This window comes from Hydra vulgaris, chromosome 13, assembly GCF_038396675.1.
Source record: "Hydra vulgaris chromosome 13, alternate assembly HydraT2T_AEP".
Taxonomy (NCBI): domain Eukaryota; kingdom Metazoa; phylum Cnidaria; class Hydrozoa; order Anthoathecata; family Hydridae; genus Hydra; species Hydra vulgaris.
The window spans coordinates 29144507-29165211 of record NC_088932.1 but is presented as its reverse complement, the minus strand read 5'-3'; the positions used below and the strand labels follow the sequence as shown (position 1 = coordinate 29165211).

The window sequence follows — 20705 nt, the reverse complement described above, 5'->3', positions numbered from 1 at the left end:
AAATAAACAGTTAGTTTGTGCAATAACCAAAAGCTCTTGTAAAAAGCAGTTTAGAAGAGCAGCTCGCATGGCTCGCCATGTTGGTTTTAGGAGAGCTTTTCTCCGCTCTCGCACTCATTTACTCCCGCCGAGGCCTGTTGTTTAATGTAGAATACTTTATACAATTACATTTTCCCTTGCTACAACTCAATAGAAATTTAAGCAGTCTTTAATTATTATAAACATGATTTTTTTTGTCATGTTTTACTGTGACAACTCTGTTCAGAATTCCCACTCCATGCACCCCATACCATGATTATTTTGACACGTATGCACTCTGGATTATATGGTTAGCCTTTTTTTCTAGATTCTTTCATGGCTACTATATTGTTGCACAAATGGTGGCTCATCAGTTCATATGAAACGCATCCATTGATCTAAAGTCCAGTTCAAGTGATCTTAGCACTAATTTAATCGCTTAACACAGTTTTTCTTGTTTATAAATAACTTTATTGTTTGCCACCCTGAAGAAAACTTTTCACCTACCTTTATTCTTGCAACAATTGTTTCATTACATAAGTGTTCAAGGTTTTAAATATTGCTTTATCTGACTCACTGATACCCTGCGATTCTTTACCACTTACCTCACAATCAATCGATCTTCTCTTTCTGTTATTTTTCCCTTTCTTCCCGACCCTGAATTTCTGCTAATTAAATTTTGAGAATTAAATCTAGATATAACTCTTTGAATTGTAGATTTAACACATCCAACGTCTTTGGAAATACTTTTCAAAAACCAATCTGAATTATGTATTTAAATTATTCGACTTTTATTAAAGTCTGAAAAATGTTTTTTCATAAATTGGTAAATATGAGTTTAACTGATAAACAAATGATACAGTTAAAATTAAATGCTAAGATACTAAAAGTAAGAATGCCTTATACCTAATAAATGGTTGAACTTTTGTAGAAGTAGAACCAAAAGCATCTAACTTTGCCATTTTTTCTATTTAATTATATTTTCCTACCTATATAAAATTGCTAAAAAATTTAATTTAAATAAAATAATATACAATTTTTTTAATCAAGTAAATATGAAAAATTAACAACAAATCTGGAAGGAAATTTACAAAATTTTTTTAAACTGAGCAAAATTTCAGTTTGAAAAAAATTTAAAAGTTTAAAGTTAAAACAAAAAACATAGAAACAATAAATAGAAGTGGCAAAATTTAAGATTTTACTAAAAGCAAAAGGAAAGTCAGTTTGCAGGACTTGATTTGAACAAAGTCATAGTTCTGTTGGATATAGAGCAAATTGTCAACATTTTCCAGCTGAAGCTTGGTCCTTTTGTGTGTGACTATGTTTCCTCCTGCAGGGAAGGCCCGCTCGGAAGTGGTTGAAGATGCTGGAATTGCCAGGTAACGCCGTGCTGCTTCAGCCAAAAGAGGTAATGTCATTTCATGTTATTTCCAAAACCCAAGAACATTTTCCTTGGCCTCTTTCCATGGCCAGGGATGCATATTCTTGTAGACATCCCATTCCTTGGCAATGTCGGACTTGTCCGAAATTACTGTATGTTGAGAATGAAATTCAATCACGTCTTGAGCCAACGAATCTGTTTCCTCCTCCAAGTTTTCAGTGGCTGTTGGTTTATCCATGATTTTGTTGAGCCATTCATGATGATTGGTGTGGTTTTTAACCAAGTACTTGTAGGTTTTATCAAAGGTTCCAAATTTTTTGGATACCACACCTTTGTGGTAAGGGTTGAGGAGATGACCAACACCAAGAAACATGGTATGAGCGCCAGCATTGGGAAACCTTTTATCAAGCTTGGCTGAAAAAGTTCTTAAAAAAGGTTTACTTGTGTCTGACAAATCATCCTTCAATCCTGTTGATGTGGTGCTGCAAATTGTGGAAACCACCAACAACAATGTGTAGAGTCGGCTTTTTATCTGCACTAAGTCTCTCAAATGTCTTTGCTAACAATTTGAGAGTAGGCAATAGTTCCTCAAAGATTTTAAACTCCAATTCAAAGGGCACAAGAGATGCAACATCTGCTGGTTCAATACCTGGCCTTGCTTTAATTGCCAAAAGAGGTTTTTTCATGTCAAAGACACTCTGCACCCACATGTATGTAGGATTCCAGCGAGTGTTGTTGGCAGTGATGAACTTTTTGTAGACCAACTCTGATACATTTTCCTTTGAATCGGTTTCCATGGCAAGACGAATGTCCCTGTTCATAGCTGCAATTTCGGGCTTGATTCTTTCATTCGTGACTCTTGTGCGTCTTTTCTGCTAGCCTTTGGGCACGAGTGGTTGCATGGTCTACTGTCGTGGTGGCATCGACAGTGTACTTGATGGCCAAATTCAAGGTCTGGTCTACACAAAGCAAAGATTCGTCAATAAAGGTGCATTTTGGAATTGCAGCTTTGACATTGGCAGCATTGTCATGAGTTACGACAACTGAAACAGTTCCTAATGCAGGTAGATCGGCAACAACCCTAAAAAAGTAACAAAAAATTACAGCAAACTAAATTATCTAGTATTGTCACAGTATGGTAATTTATGTCTAATACAAACACTAAAATAACTAACTTTCCTTTGCACTGATTATAAACGTGCATAATGGCGAGATCAGGTATATCACTTTAACTGTTGAACACAATTAACTTAACTCATGTAAAAAAGTACATGTTGTAATTTAACTAACTTGTCGATCTTTTTGGCATTGTGTGTCTGCTGTGTGCTTCTCACTGAACGGACTGACAGAAACAACAACCTTGTTCAGTGTCCACTCCTTGTCAATGTAATGAACAGACAATGAGTGGTATGGATCAAAGTTCCTTGAAGTCCAAATGTCAATGCTTGAAGCCATTCGTGAACTTTCCAGTAGATCAGTTTCCAAAACTTTATCCTCAGCCATCTTGACATTGTCATACAACAAAGGCAGCTTGTACCTAGAATAAGTTGTGGCAGCCTTGATTTTCAGCTTTGGATCTAAGTAGTGTATAAACTCCTTGAAAGGTCTTGCCACAACAAAGCTGAATAGAAGATTTATCCTAGCCAGAAGTTTCATAATTTCCAAGTCACCTCGAAGTTGCTTTGGATCTGTAGATTTGCACTTGAAACACTGACTCAGTCTTGCCTGGCTTGACTTGCGCTCAATAAGACAATCTGGCATGGAAAGTCGTCTTTTCTTAATGGAGCGGTTGAGAACTTGAGGAGATTTTTCGCCTGGAAAAAATCTTAAAATAGTTTAGTGTTGCTAAGTCTCGTTATGCTGAGGTAAGAAAAAAATTTGTGTGGGACTGATTGCTAATTTATTAATTTGGTGTATAAATTGAGTATTAAATTATCAAAATAAGTCATAAAAAGAGGTTTTTTCTTTAGGGATTAAAAAGACACTACCCAAAAACCTTTATTTCAATAAAGAGTTTAAAAAAATTATTACAATATCTTTTTAAAATAAAGTTGCAACAAGCAACTTCATTTTACAGTTTTAACTCACCTCTTTGTGGCTCGTTAGTTTCATCTTCATTATAGATATTTTCAAGTTTGTCCAAGGCCAAATCAGAATCTCACTTGTGGGCGGCTTTATGTTTCTCCAGCTCTTTAAACTCACGAGGATGGGCACGAAGTAGGTGCTTACGTATGCCAGATGTGCTACCATCATTGAATGTGTAAATATTGCCACAAGGTTTGCACCGACCATTGGCCTGGCTTATACCACGGTCATCATGGGTTTCGCCTGTTTTTTGCTCCTCATAAAATTTCCAGATATGACCTTTGCTTTGTGGCATCTTGCAGACTGATTGACAATTTGACTTTGACTATACTCAGACAGCGCCGGATATAAAAGTCTCACTAAAAATTTAAAGAATAAATTAAAATCCAGGAGCTATATGTTGACGTGCCCACTCTCCAGAGAGTACTGGTATAACTTTGCCATTTCCCGAAAAATGAAACTATGTTACTCGGGTCTTAAAAAGTTAGGACAATTCAACTAACGACAATTCAACTTTACTATACTAATTTAGTAATTCACTAATTTAACAAAATTATTTTTTTTTTTATTAAAATATGCATAACATTCAAAGTTGGTATGTCTAATATTATTTGATGTCTCTGTTTTTCTTGTATTATCAAAAAATATCAAAAGTTTTTACCTGCTTTAGTGCACAGATGGTCCAAGAAAGACACTTTAATGCTTTTAGCATTAAATTTCACTAATATATAAAAAGAGTTATATTATATAAGTTTAAACTTTTTGGTTATTGAAAAACTTTTGTAATTGCCATTGTTTTTGTTGTGAATGATTTGCATTTTTTTTAACAGCAAATTTATTATGCCAGCCATACATCGCCAAGTCTGACCCTTAATGTTACTGCCTAGTTGTCTTGGCAGCCAAATGTAGCCAAATCTGCCCAATAATAATCAAGGATTTAACTTGTTAATCCTTAATCTACGCGTTCGGAATGTCTCGTTTGTCTCGAATTGTTGTGGCATTTCTTATTTTGTCACGTATCTTAAAAGAATGTCTCATATCGCTATGCCACGTCTCGAATCGTTATGGCATTAATATATATCATTGAGACAGATAGATATACATATCTATGTCTCAATAATATATATTAACTCGATGTCTAACTTCAAAAAAATTCCATAAGAAAAAGTTTTGTTTTTATGATTGCATCATTTCTGGCTGGCAAAACAAACTTGATTAGCAAAAAATTTTCTTCACTGCGAAAGCGCAAGTTAGATATCTAGTTAATATAATTGATCTGTCTCGTAATGTTTCGTAATTATCCGGGACACAGTTTTTAAATTCCGAGAAAAAATGTCCCGATTTATAACTTTATTCCGGGATAATCGTTTCCTTTGTCGGGTAATTCCATGTCAAAACAAAAACCAAAATTCAAAAAAAGAACCCACTATCTCTAAACGACTTAATTTTTGCAACAAAGATACTTAACTATGCTAAAGAGAATTTCCCAAAGTTGTTTTAAACAAATGGGAATATTTTAGAAGTTATGCTAGTTTGAAATTCAAAACTAAGTAAATGTCGATACATACGTTGTTACATTAACTATATTATTTCATAATTTAAAATTTTCCACATATTATTAGATGCTAAACCATAAAATTATACTCAGAAATAATAATTTTTTATATTTATTAATAAATCAATAAAAGTAAATCGGCGTTTTTAATAAAATTTAAAAGTAAACATGCTTACTTTAAGAAAAATTACAGTAAAGGTTATGATCTCTATATTTCCAAACTTCATATTCTTAAAGTATATATAAATACCTAAAAAAAAAAAAACTGAGCTGTTTTTTGACTTACTAATCTAAAAAATTTAATTTTTATTTTTGATTGAAAGTATATTGAGATCGGACAGAAGATTGATTGGTATTTACGTTAAGGCACAACCAGAAAGTAAGAGTTCTCACTTATGTGTAAAACTACAATATGCATATTTAATGAACTCAATTAAAAATATTTAAATATTAAAAACAGGTATATTCACTCAGAGCTACTTACTTAGGTGTAAAACTGCAATATCCATGACATGCATGTACATAAATAAACTCAATTTTAAAAATCAAAACGCATTAACTCTTTGAATTCCATGTTTTTATGAATTGACAAATCTTTATACAAATTAGTGAACTATAAATATTTTTTTGTTTTTCTTTGAACTGTAAAGCAAAACAAAATTAGGTAATCTTTTTTTAACAAATGAAATATATTGTCATATACATATCATAGACATACACAAACTGTCGATTCTGAGTAATAATTGATAAAAAGAAGCAAGCAAATGTCTTTCAAGATTCAAGGGCCATGTTGGTACATAATTTTAAATTTTACATCAACTTTGCACATCACCTTGCATCACACAATTTTTAAACATGTAAGTCAAACTAGGCATAGTGTCATCACTGCAGTATCTCATCTTAACTTCATTTTGACATACAGGATTAAACTAATGAAAGTCTCTTGTTCCTGGTATTGTTTTTACATTTTTAAATCAATCAGATTGTAATAATCTTGTTTCAACCAAACTTTCACTTGAAATAAAAATAAAGTTTATTCCTTTGATGTTGTTAGTGCAATATGTAAACATATCACGTGAGTTCAATATTTGATTTGTAGAAATTCTCTGCAAACTAGCATTAGCTTCAAGCCGTTTAACTGTTCCTCCTATACCATCACAAGGTTGCTTTTCCATGGCTGGTTGCAAAGAAAACCCATTTTGCCTCTATTTTAAAGTCTGATTTATGCTGATATAGGTTAAAAATGTTTTTGCAGTTTTCATATCGAGATGAACAGCCATCAGAAAAGTAGATCATGTTTACAATGCTGGGTTTCTTTTGCTTCAGATTATTGAGAAGTGATTTTTGTACCTCGTAAACCATTGGTACATCATGATTGTTATCATCTGATATAATGATTTTCTTTATAGTACACAACTACTGGATGAAGTGTGCACTGAAGATTATTCCAATGGAAACCTGTACTTCATCCTGCACAACAAAACTATAGTTTTCTGCAAAATCTCCAAGAATTATTGCATTTTTTGATGGCAGTTCTTCTTTAAGATTTTTTAAATATTTAGATTGGCATTTAGAAATATATGAATAGCTTTTCTTCTAATTTGGATGTATTTTTTGGACAAACAAAAAATTTATATAGTTCATGGTAATCAATTTTAATGGGTAGGAGAATTAACTTCATGTTTTGATGGTAGATACAAATGCACACAGAATGGGTTCCTGATGAATTTGGCAAAACACACCATTTTAGGTCTTAAAACACAAAACTTGGAAAAACCTAACTTTACATGTGGATATAGAATTTTAAATGAGACAAATAACTCTTTTGCATATGGACTTAACAAACACTTTTTGACCAGGCATCTGGAGAGAGTTTTCACCATCTTCATAAAAATTTTTTAATAAAGTATTTATTTGATCAGGCAGCATTTTACCTCGCTTAGTTTGTGGAACTGCAAGAACTCCTTCCTTCTTTGCTAAAGATCTAGATTTTATTATTAGATACTTTGAAACACCAAAATACTCACTAGCTGCTTCAATTGACCATTCTTTTGGGCACAAAGTCAATACTTGAATTTTGTCCCTAAATGAACAGCATTTTTCAAGTTTATCTTTTATCAAAACTAACAATCTTTTGAACTGAACAACTTTTTTTTTTCAAATCAAGAATATATTCATTATCGAAAACTTCAACTTTGTCAATGGAACTTTTAAAGAGCTTGATAACTCTTCTTCAAAAACTGTTGTAATAGTTTTAATTTTGCTAAATTAAAAAATGTAACTTAATCAAATAAAATGTGCCTAGTATTAAGAAACATAAAGAAGATAAAATTATGACAAAGTAACATTTATAAAAAAATTTATGACAAGCTTTACTAACCTTTGCACGGTCTTTTGTGAGCTAACACAAAAACTTGTGACAATTTGATTTTAAAATCAATCCAACTGAGCATTGTGATGTTCTAGCCATTACAAAAATATTTAATTTCAATATTTTATTTTTCTAAAACCAACATTAAATAAATAATAATTTCTCACATGAGTATTTTAATCAAAACTCAAATTTTAGAACCAATTGCTCCATTTAATTAATCAAAAAAGAAACCAGAAATTCATTTTTATTTTAAACTAAATAAGTGTAATCATAGCTATGATTACACTTATTTAGTTTAAAATAAAAATGAATTTCTGGTTTCTTGTTTAATTAAACAAATGGAGCAATTGGTTTTAACATTTGAGTAATAATAATAATACTTATGTGAGAAATTATTATTTTTTTGTGAGAAATTATTTTAGTTATAATCTCTACATGGAGATTATAACCAAAACGGTAAATAAAAATGCAAAAATAAAATTGCAAAAATAAAACAATAATAAAATAGATATGTGCATAAAATAACAGTGAAATAATTTTTGCCTCTTACAGGTATTTATATATAAACTATTATTGTAAAGATTTAAAATGAATAGATCAATACCTTTTCTGCAATTAATCTTAAATTAGACATGTTTACTGAAAAATTATTGTTAAAAACCCGGTTTGCATTTCAAAGTTTTTTATCAAATATAAGATCTAATAACTTTAAGTAATGATTTTTGATTTCTTTCTTCAAAAGATTCTATACCTATTAAATTTTGTAAACGTATGGTTAATACAACTGTGTATACTTTAACATTTTAGTGTTGCTATAAACGTTGCTAAGAGCGCAGAAAATAAAACAATGTAAAAAATCTCAAACTTTAAAGACCCATAACTCTTAAAATAATGAAATTGGCTTTAAGTTATTTTTGATTACTCCTTACGACCTATTAACTGCATCTGTGCCAAAAATCAAGTATTTCTGAGATGGTGGGTTATTTGGACTTGTCTTTTTGACATGGAATTACCCTGTCTCGTTATTTTTTTCCGGGAAATTTCTCGTCTCATTACGCTTTTCCCGGTTCATTTCGAGAAAACGATTCCGAGACGCAGACCCTTAATATTAAGTATCTAACATTAAAAGCTAAAAATTTAAAAAAATTTCGTGCTTAAATCAATTTAACTTTATCTTAAAAAATGTATGCAATTTTTTCATTTATGTTGGTTTTATACAGCTTCTGCGGTTTAATCGATTTTCAGCAGTTTAATTAATTTAGTTTTTTTTATTAAAGAATATAGTTCATTAGTAGTTCTCATTTTATAGTAAAGAAATAAATTTTTTTAAATAAGCGGTACAACATAGAGATTTATGACTTTTAACAAAAAAATCATACTGTCCCTTTATTTTTTGAGGACACTATATGTATTTTTTTTATAAGGCTATGTACCAAATTTTTATATTATTACTAAACACAAAAAAATTTTTTTTTTAGGCAAATGGTAAAGTTTGTATCAAATTAAATAACAAGATAGCGTGTATTTTTGCTTAAGTGAAAAAAAATTTGTTTGAAGCAAATAACATAATTCAAGTCATTATTTTAAAATGTTAAAGAAACCCAAACGAGAAAATTGGAAACAATGTCTAAAATTCAAATAAGTTGAATACATATTGTATTTACTAGTTTAGACACTTAATATAGATTCTTCTAGGTTCCCTAAATTGTGAAACACTTTTTGTACAAAATAAAAGTATTAAACGTTAAAAATTTGTTATTTTGCCTAGTTATTTTAAAGACAGTTTATAAATGTATTAGAAGTGTTGATCTCTATTTTAGATTTTTTTCGAAAAAAAAAACTACTGTAAAATATTTAAAAATTACTGTTAAATAATTAAATATAGAAACAAATTTACATACACATAGAATTCTAAAAGTTACTTTTATGATTAAAAATAAAAATTTCACGCTTTTTGAAAAAAAAAAAAAAAATTATACATTTAATCGCAACTGATTTTTGTTGTGTTTAAATGATCCCATTATACTCGGAACAATTTTTAAAACAGTAGGGGAGAGTGGGAAGAAGTAAAAAGAGGTCCTTAATTAATCTTATCTATTATAAAAAACAAGATTTTCCCCCTCTATTTAGTAGACATTGCTTTGTCTCCCTGCGTGTGGTAAAAACCTCATTTTTGAAAAGTACTCGCAAAAAAAAAACAACATTTTGAGGGGTGAAGTGAGACAAAGAAAATTAATTAATCTCCCATTTCTCCCGTATTAGTTTTGTGTAGTTATATTGTAGAAACCTCTAGAACATTTTGATAAATATTTCGTGGTTTACAAATTTATTTATTTATAATTTGTAATTTTTGATAATAGATTGTTAATTACTCGCTTGTCCCATACCTGCCCCACTTTAACCCAATAGCACTGTTTCTCTATGATAAAAAGTTTATATACTTTATGACAATCTTATTACAAATCTTTGGGGATAGAAACAGTGTTCAATATTATGTTCGTACATTATATAAAAATGATATTAAAATTATTTTAAAAATGTTTTAGTATTCGCACTCTCATGTATTACAGCATATTCGTAATAGAGTATTACGAATATGCTGTATTACATGGTTTTGAATATAATAAACACTTTGTTTTTTAGATTTTTTCCACTACCTGGTCCACTGTGCATCGATGATCATCGACAACAGATTCAATAAAAAATTCCGAGTTTAAAATTATATTAAACTATCAAAATTAAAAAAGTACAAAAAAAAAGACAAACATAAAAAGTTCAGTTTATAAATAAAATGACTCATTGATTTGCTCAAAAAAAAAGTACAGATTTCCTTAGCAAGTTCTAAAACCCAAATCATGGTCAATGTTCAGCCAAAATGAGGAAATAGGAATCTACTTTGAACAAGCCAAAAGGGTTTATAACTGAGCAAACATTGTTTTAGTGGATTTGCAGTAGACCTATATAGGCATTTTTTAGCGGTTTATTAGAGTTATGTTCATCGGTTACTTAGTGGACCGTTAGTGGCAGCCGCTATTAATGGCAAGCCAATAATTTTCCGACGTGTTATTAATGGCTAGTCTACAGCTAGCCATTTTTAGCGTCTGCCACTAATGGTCCACTAAGTAACCAATGAGCAAAATTACAGTGGTCCCCTCAAAATGCCTATATAGGTCCACTGAAATTCCGCTATAGAATGTTTGCTGGGTATATATACAAAATTGAGAAGAAAGGTAACGTAACATAGACTTTGGCGGTGCACTGTAACAAAAAATGGTTGATTTCAGAACTACAGTAAAACAAGGTGAATAAGGACAGTTTAATCATAAAATTTATTAAAACTTGTGACCAACAAAAATACAGATTTTTAGTATAGTACAATATGTAAAATATAAATTAGGCACAGTGGCACAAAATGAACACAAACCAACAATTTTAGGCACAGTGGCACATAATGAACACAAACCAACAATTAAACTCAAATTAAATTATTAAAGTACAAAAATGAGCACCGTTTATTTATTATTTGGAATAAAACCTGAATATAATTTAAGGTACTACTGTTTATGGAATTAACAAATGGGAATTGTCACCATTCCCTTGATTCTACATTGAATTTTAAAACATCTCTATGTTTGACTCAAGATTTGGTTGATTCGTACATCCTATTATTTAAGAACATTCGAAAAGTGATTTGTCTTTAACTTGAGGAAAAAAAAGTGCGACCCAAACCTTGTATTTTCCAAGACAAAAAAAAGTTCCAAGACATTCTTCTGAGTACAAAACTTGATCAACCCGGTAAAGATACTATTTCCACTTCTTTCTTGAGTTCTGGGCAAATCATCCACAACCCACTCTGTTCCATTTACCAAAATTGTTTATGCAACAGTTTGGTAAAGTTTCACTATTACACCTTCAGTGCTTTTGTCTATGCCAAAAAGTTTTTTTCATACTTACTATTTTTCACATTTTTAAACAAAGTTTAAACAAAAACTGCAATAACTAATGTCACAGCACAATCAAAATGTTACCAACATTTTAATTGTGCTGTGAGTTGTATTATATTATACTGTCAAGAATTTCCATATATACCCAGCAAACATTGTTTAAGTGCATTTACAGTGGAACTATATAGGCATTTTTTAGCGGTTCATTAGTGTTTTGCTCATCGGTTACTTAGTAGACCGTTAGTGACAGCTTCTCAAAATGGCAAGCTGATAATTTTCTGACATGTTAATAATGGCTAGTCATCGACAAGCCGCTTTTCGCGGTTTCCACTAATGGTCTTTTAAGTAAGCGACGAGAAAACTACAGTGGTCCGCTCAAAATGTCTATGTAAGTCCACTGAAATTCAACTATAGAATGTTTGCTGGTTAGATTAGCCATCACGTTCAAGTCGGTTGAACGTGATGGCTAATCTAAAACATGAATATTTTTTCCTAGATCGCTTTTTTAGACTTCGTGTTATGTAAATCAACGCATTATCTTGTTTGAAAATCTAATTCTCAGTAGGTAAACCTTCAAAGTTCAATTAAAACATCTTTTAAAAAGTCTTTTGTTAATGTCTTGCATTTGTTTTTGTAGTAATAAAACCTTTGACCATATAAACTTAGTTTATATGGTTGAAGAATAAAATATATTGGAGTTTTGCCGCAGAAACAAAATGCGGCCCATAGCATAACTTTCCCTACTCCGAACTTTTGCCATCAGGCCCATATAAGTTAAATTTATTTTTTTGGAAAAATTAACATTTTTACATTCTGCGTCTCATGTCATGTGGTCCTTGGCAAACTTAAGTCTTGCACTTTTATGTTTTTTTGTCATTCGTGGTTTTTTTGATCTTTTTTTTTTAAACTTTTATTTTAGGTACCCCAAGAGATCCTTATGGTCTTATCACAGAGCACCGCGGAAGAGCATTTAAAAAGAAGCGCAGGCCTCCTTCCTTACTGATGTTATAAAACCTCCTCAGAGGTGGCGTCAAACCAAGGATCTCTAGCTTCTGAAGCAAATTCGTCATGATTTTGACATATTTTGTTGGACACATCTTGCGTTCACTGGTAACTTCATTTCAGTCTTTATTTGTCTTGTTGCTTTTACTCTGGAGGATGCCTGACGCGTCGTCCGGAATATAAAATAATAAAATATTGCTTTAGTAATAAAAAATATTGCTTTTTGGTTATTATTTTATTTCCGCCTTTAGGGAGATTTTTGTAAGAATTTTTACCTAAGTTTTTAAAATTATTCACTGATTTTTTTAATATAAAATTATTCATTGATTTTTTTTTTGCAATTTGTCGATTGGATAAACTCATATTTTTGTAAGAAACAAACAAATTAAAACCTTACTCAAACTTCAATCAACTCATACTAAGTGTTCAAAACAAATTGATAGAAATTTTGTGTGTAAATATACCGGATTTTAAAACCTTCTTGAAAAGTTAGTTTCATTTGTTTCAGAAGCACATAAAATTTTCATGAACACATTTATTTGCGACGGGTCTAATAAAGATAACTTTTTTGGTTAATTTTGAAATATATTCTGCGTAAAATCTGCAATAACTACATGGAAGTATGGAAACTTTACTGAGTGTACCTTTGTATAATTGCATTTGTTTTGATGAGTTAACTTCTGAATTTTCTTTTAAAGAACTTGAAGTAGCTTTGAATTCTGTGAAAAGAAATAATTCAACAAGAGCAAATGAAATTAATGTAAATTTAATTGTAGATTGTTTCGATATATTAAAATATGTTCTTTTTTTCAAGTTTTTAAAGCTTCCTTTAATCAAGCAATATTTCCAGAGCAATTAAAAGTTGCTAAAGTTACTTCTATCTTAAAAAAAAGTGACAGATCAAATACTATCTTCTATCTTCCCATTTCTGTTTTTTCAGTATTTTCTAATATTTTAGAAAGAATATTGTGCAATAGAATATACAAACATCTCAACAAAAATAATTTATTTTTCAACAAACAAAAATGCAAAAATCCAGTGTGTGCATCTTTTGAAAAAACGTTAGACATGTTAGGCATTTTCAATGACCTATCAAAAGCTTTCGACACAGTAGATCATCACATTTTACTTCAAAAGCATAAATACTACGGAATTAAAGGTACTTATTTATAATGGTTTAGAAGCTATTTAAAATATGAAAACAATTTGTAATTAGTAACGACGGTAATCAAAACAATTGTATCTGCCTGCGTTGTTCCTCAGGGGTCAATCCTCGGACCCCTACTTTTCTTGATATATATAAATGATCGGAATAAAACTTCAACTTTATAAACATCATGTACGCAGTGCCGTCTTAACGCATAGGCTAGGTAGGCTGCAGCCTAGGGCCCCCGATTTTTAGGGGCCCCCAAAATGTGTCTGGATTTTTTTTCAAATTTATATAAATAAAAAATTATATTTCTAATTTTTCTGATCATAGTTTGGGGGCCCCTCGGGAATAATTTTTTTCTTGATAAGATTTTTTTTAATTATTTTTAGAAAAGTATCAGTTTTTCAGTTTGGGGGCCCCCTAGGGAATTTTTTTTTTCTTGATAAGCAAAAATGCATGCATGCGTCCGAAAATAAACATAAATTTTCCGATAAGAAGTGTTAAATACAAGCACTTAAAATATCCCATTAGATTGAATTTGAAATTGCTGTGATCAACTTAAAACATCTGTTTTGAAAAAAAGTCATTTAACATGTCTAATCGGACTTATCAAAGTGGTGCTGCAAAGAGGAAAAAGCCGCTAAAGCAAAAGAAGACATTTCAAAATATCTTCCTTTGACATCATTTCTTTTGGTACAAAAGTCAAAGCCTGTTGTGTCCGAAGATGTATTTCTTTGTCCAACTTCAAATTTCGTAAGCATTGATAGTGCTTTGTTGCCAAATGAAACTCTAGAAATTCAACAGGAACTGGAACCAGAACAGGAGCCAGAACCAGAGCAGGAGCCAGAACCAGAGCAAGAGTCAGAACCAGCACAGGTGCCAGAACCAGTACAGAAGCCAGAACCAGCACAGGAGCCAGAATCAAATCAAATTAAAACTTATCCAAACGCAACAACAAAAACTACTCAAGAAACTGACCCAGCATTGTGGCATCAGTTATCCCAAGAAGCTCAATCATTTTGGATTTCTAATGGCCCGTCCATGTGCCAGAACAATGATGGGAGCTTCAAAAATTCGGAAAGGTTGAGTTGCGGACAAAAAAGGTACTTATCAAAATCTTGCTTTAGACGTGAACTACACAATGGCGAATTTGTCAATCGTGAATGGCTATTATACTCACCTTCAACAGGTTCTGTTTTTTGCTTTGCTTGTACCTTATTCTCCAGCAAACACTCTAATTTTTCCACAACTGGATTTGATGACTGGAAAAATGCCTTAAAATGTATATCTGGACACGAGAATGGTTCTGAACATCACAAAAATATGCTTACTTACTCCAGTCGGCAGAGAGAAAGTGGCCAGCTTGACTCTGTATTATTAAAACAGTTACATAACGAACAATTGTACTGGCAAAATGTGCTGAAAAGAATTGTTGCAATTGTAAAGTTCTTGTCATCAAGAAGATTGCCATTTCGTGGAAACAATGAAACCATTGGTTCAGAGCAAAATGGTAATTATTTAAGAACTCTTGAGTTACTTAGCCAGTTTGACCCATTCCTACATGAACACATGAAAAAACATGGAAATTCTGGAAAAGGTAATACTTCTTACCTCTCCGCCAATATCTGTGTGGAGTTTATATGCCTAATGGGAAATAAAGTTTTGAGCGAAATAATTTCTGAATTAAAAAAAGCAAAATACTACTCAATCAGCGTTGACTCAACTCCAGACTTGTCACATGTAGATCAATTAACTTTTACAGTTCGATATGTTAAAGACTTGGCACCAGTTGAGCGTTTTTTGCAATTTGTTCCCATTCACGGGCATGGAGCTGAACATTTAGAAACAGTGGTTTTGAATTTTTTACAAGAAAATGAAATTTCAATATCTGACTGTCGTGGGCAGTCATACAATAATGCATCAAATATGGCAGGACAGTACTCAGGCCTACAAAAGAGGATTAAAGACAAAAGTGAATCAGCATTGTTTATTCCTTGTGCTGGACATTCTTTAAATCTGGTTGGCAACAGTGCAGCTGGATGTTGTTTAGAAGCAATTATTTTTTTTGACTGTGTTCAATGCCTCTACAACTTTTTTCTGCATCAACTCATCGTTGGCAAGTGCTTCTGTCTTTTGTTGGCAAAGGCAAAAAAATTGTCAAACAGCTTTCTGGAACTCGATGGTCAGCACGTGCAGATGCTGTGACTTGTCTGCATGACAGTTATGATGAGATTAAAAAAGCACTTGAATTTTTGATCAAATACATAAGTCAGTCAAAAGAAACTCAAAATGATGCTCAAAATCTCATCACGAAAATGAACACTTTTGAGATTGTTTTTCTGACAATTTTCTGGAATGATATTCTTTGTCATTTTAATGAAACATCGAAGATTTTACAGAAGGAAAATTTAAACCTGGATGTTGCAGATTCGGTGTGTGCTTTTCCTTATTTTAATTATGTTGGTAAATGTTGTAACTATTTTAATTGTAACACGATATATATGGCCTATATAATTGTACTGTGACATTTAATTGCAAGCAAATTTAAAAAAAAAATTTAGTTGAATTTTTTTTCATCTTTGAACTTTGAATTTTTTTATCTTTGATCAATGATAATTTCAATAAAATACTTAGTATGATTAACTAATCTGATCTTTCAAAGAAAAAAAAATAACTTGCCAAAATTGTCATATACTTTTTTGACCTAGAATTTTTTATTATATAATGATATAATGTCAAATCTTTGGTTATAAATATTAGTCTGCAATATTTCTTAACGCGTAATATATAAACCATTAAATTTTTCATTAAAGAAGAGAAATGGCCGATAAATTTTATTTATTTTTATTATTTATATGTCGTTATTACTATTTTGCAAATTTAAATAATCAAAGATTTAGAAATCAAAAACAAAAGTTTAATAATTTATAAATTAAAAGATAAAGTAAACTTGGGTAAGAGTAAACGGTTTAGCTTAAAGTTTAACTATTTTTTTTAAGAAAAATTATTTAATAGTTTTTTTTTGTTTTGTTTTACAGAGAACTTTTTACATTACACAAATATATAAAAATGGAGAAAAAGTATTTTGAAAATTTAAAAAAAAATCAATTTTTATGATTTACTCTTTACAATTGGGGAAAATTAAACTAGTTAAAACCAGATTTGTTAACAAGGCCAAAATTAGCAAGGCCAAGGCCACATGTTACAAGGCCATGGACTAGGCCAAAGTCAAGAGTTTTAAGGTCAACCCTAAGTATAAGAGTTTCAAGACCAAGGCCAACGCAAACAATTTCAAGACCGAAAACTTAAATTTTTGCCTTACATTAAAGCCAATTGTTAACAAAACTGTAGGTAGCAAGTGCTGTGACAATAAAACCACATGTTGTGAAATTAGACCAAGGTTATGCGTTAAGTTCAACGAAGTCAATAAGAAAATATTCTTGTAGACATAATATGTCTACAAGAATATTTTCTTATTGACTTCGTTGAACTCAACGCATAACCTTGGTTACGCATAACCTTCATATATTATATGAAAGCCGAAAACAAAAATACATAAAAATAAAGAATAAAAACTTTTAATTCTTGAACTTTATGTGTTTTTTTTTAAGGCCAAGGCCAAAACAATCAAGACCACGAAATTTTAATCAAATACACGAAAAATAAATTATTTATAATTTAAATAAATTTAAGTTGTTTCATGGCGACAAGCAGGCCCGCGGCATTTTTTCATGCAAATAAAAAAACCTCTTCACTAATTTTGTATTTTGTGGGTAAACACAATTGACAAACTCAGGGCTTGCAAAGAAAAACTTTTTGTACCATATTGTTTGGAGCCAGCAACGCTTCTTCCATAACTCTGCGCAACATTTTGCACCTCTTGATGTCTTTGTCGCAGGTTTTTTGAATGTTGCACTTGCTGAGTTTCATATGAAAGTTAACTGAAGTCAGTCTTGCGTTTCTTTAATTGCTTTATGTTATGGAATCCATCGATTATTTGTGTTCGTGTAAATGCGTCACCGGAGCTAAAACGTTTTGCTTGTAGTTGAATGAAACTTTCTTTTGTTAAGTTATTGAAATTTTCAACAGCATAAAATTTGGTAAGTAATTTTCGCCAAAATTGTTTAACGTGGCAATGTACACCCACGTCTAACGGTTGAAGTATGTGGGACGAATGAGCCGGTAAACTTATCAGACTGATGTTGTTGTCCATTCCAATACGTGCAACAATGTTACTAACATGTGTAACTACTGTGTAATGCCTCTTATTACATAAAATTTATTTGATTGCGGGTATGAATACTTTAGTAAGCTATTGAATAAACTGTTTCTTTTCCATCCAACCCAACTTGGATGTTTTAAATACGGTGTTTGGTGGTCCTCCTACGCACCAATGTTTGTATAGACGTGATATTGATTTGTAAACAACTTATAGTGGGAGAATTGTACCGGTAGCGTTGACACGATTACCGACTGTGTAATTAATTGTTTTATTGTTACCAAACAATTTTCAAGAGCGTTTAACACCAAACCTGCTAATTATATGCTGTTTATCTTGATCGTCTGAAAATCCAATTTCGTCAAAATTCCACAAATTTCACGGAGTGTTATTGTTAATATTTGCTTCAAGATATTGTTTTTAAAATGTATTAAAATAACTTTTTATTTTGTCCTTGGTAAAAGAAGAAGCTCTGAGAGAAGAAATACTTCATGCTACTTAGACGCCTAATTTATGACTAAATCATTTCCCGAAACTTTTATACCATTCTCCTCCTTGTATAATGTTTGGCGGAAACAGATTACTTTGATTTGTAGATACTAAATAACATATATCTATTGCAATGATATCTACGAACGTTCTGCCAAATCCCCAATCAACAAAACTGATATGCACTGAAACAAGAAAAAATTCAAATGCTGTACTTAGAACAGTAGTTGTAGCTCTACTATATGGACTTTGTTGTGAACACACGTGTGATAAGTTGCTTTTGGTATGTTGTATGCCTCTGAAGCTTTACTGAGTGATATTTCGCCTTTTTTGATTTGTTTTACTACAAGTTGCAATTGTTTTTCACTATAAGTTGTTTGTGTTTTACGAATGTAAATACGAATCAATTTTGTTTTAAATTTTTCAGATAGATAACAAAGGCTATCATATTTATTTACGTTTTAATTAATTAATAACTATTAATTAATTTAACTGCGCTCATCGTAATGCACAAGTGTAAGCAATAAGGACGTTTACTCTTCCCCCGAAAAACATTCATCTCGGTTTTTTGCTCATAACTTTTTTTCGAAACTAGCAGTTCAATTTTGAAAATCTTGATCGTAATAAAATTTTCTAAAAAACAGTCTTTTTAATTTAGTAAAATTTAATTTTAGTTTTAAGAGTTTTCAAGTTGATTTTTTTTTAAAAAAACTTTTACTTTTAACAATTTTTTACACCTTTAAACAAAATTCTCCATAATACGGTGCCTCGCATGTTTAAAGATTTTTTGTTTTAGCTTCCAATAAATGCAAAAAAATTTTAAGTCATTAGTAACTACTATGATTAAGAAGCAAAATTTAATTGAATAAATTTTTTTTTGAATTTTTAATTAGCAAGATTATAGGATGTATTTTTTGCTTGAAGATTAAATGAGTTTAATGATATTACCATATTTGCATTATCTTTTTAAAAACTGTTCTATAACTTAGGACCTCGAAATGCTATTGAATATTCCGTATATTTATTTAATTCCTTTTGCAGTTTAAAGGAGTTTGATTGATTTGTTTTTAAGAAATTCTTTTCATTTGAATTTTTGGCAAACTTACAAATAAAATTAGTTGGAGTTAGGCTATTAATATGTTCACACATGAAAGTTAGGTGCTGGTAAATGTTTATTTCATATACATTCATTATTTTCATACCTCTCATTAAAGGTTTAGTATGTTCCCTTCTTTTTGTCCCGTTTATAATTCCCCAAGCATGTTTTTGCAAACTAAGTATCTTTTTATGTTTTGTTGTCTGTGTACTACCCCAATATTGATATTAGCATTGTTAATATTAGTAATATTAGCATAGTTAATAAAACAATGAACTAGAAAAAAGTATATTAATTTTAGACAATTTGTATTTGCATATAGACGAACTTGGTAAATCAGGCCAATGGTCTTACTAACTTTTGATTGTAAATATTTAATATGGGGAAGCCAAGATAAATTTTTGTCAACAATTAATAGATAATTAATTCGCCATAGATATCTATAGAATCTAATAGAAATCATAGAATCTAAAAGAAAATTGATTCGCCAAACGTCTTTCAAACCTCTGAAATATTAAAAAATTAGAACAAAAAAAAACTACAATTCTTTAAATAATATATACGCATATGCTTCTAAGTAATTACATACGACTAAATTCGCTTTCGATTTTTTTTATTAACATCTTTACTATTTAATAATAGTCTTTAAAAATTTTGAAAATTTTTGAACACACTCTTGATCGTTCAAGAAAGTTTCTCTTAAAATTGTTATCAAACGTTAGTCTACAAAACTCAGTCAATATATCTAAAATATCTCGGTCAATGTAAGAACACTTCGTCGGAAACGGAGAGCTTGGACGTACTATTAGTCAGTTATATGTAATCGTTAACATATGTTTTTGTTGCATTATAACCTTGTAAACTAATTATTTGTTGCATTATAACGCTTATTACCTATCTCCATATTTGAATTTATGTAATATTATTTTCTTTAAAGTCTCTGAATAAAGAACCACACGCTAAAAAAAAGCGTAATATCATATAAATTCAAACTCAAATTACAAGCAAAAACATATTTAGAAAAAATTTAATTGAACCTAGTAATGACTAATTACAATCAGTGCAGCCATGAATCTCAATGATTTTTGTAGTATTATAGTGTTAAATTATTTTATTTTTAACTAATATATTTTAGTTCATATATCCTGATTGTTCAAAAGTAAAAGTGTCAAGAATTATGGAGACTTTTTTAAAAATCTTATAATATACAAAGTTATTTTTAGTAATAATATAGTCGTTAGTACCGTTTCATATAACTTCATTGACTAATCAAAGGGTTAAACTATTTTTTAGTTACAAAAACAATGTCTTAATTAGGTCTCAATCACGTGTAAGACATAGTTCAACAAGTTGATTATTCGGTTAATGAAGTTAAAAGAAACAACTTCAATA

General features: G+C 30.6%; 1 protein-coding gene across 1 annotated transcript; it reads right to left on the bottom strand.

Moving 5' to 3' along the window:
• Positions 1 to 2245: 2245 nt before the first annotated feature.
• Positions 2246 to 3779, bottom strand: LOC136089781 (uncharacterized). The gene is made up of 4 exons (XM_065815870.1): positions 3562 to 3779; positions 2690 to 3224; positions 2575 to 2585; positions 2246 to 2480 (listed from the first exon to the last, which is right to left on the bottom strand). The coding sequence occupies exons 1-4, from the start codon at positions 3777 to 3779 to the stop codon at positions 2246 to 2248; spliced, it is 999 nt and encodes a 332-aa protein (XP_065671942.1).
• Positions 3780 to 20705: the final 16926 nt, after the last annotated feature.

What these genes read in the sequence shown, in the direction of transcription:
- LOC136089781 (XM_065815870.1), bottom strand. Translation starts at nt 3,779, where the DNA reads ATGCCACAAAGCAAAGGTCATATCTGGAAATTTTATGAGGAGCAAAAA. An exon ending in AAACATAAAGCCGCCCACAA is followed by an intron (nt 3,225 to 3,561) that starts GTGAGATTCTGA and finishes AACTATTTTAAG; the next exon opens with ATTTTTTCCAGGCGAAAAAT.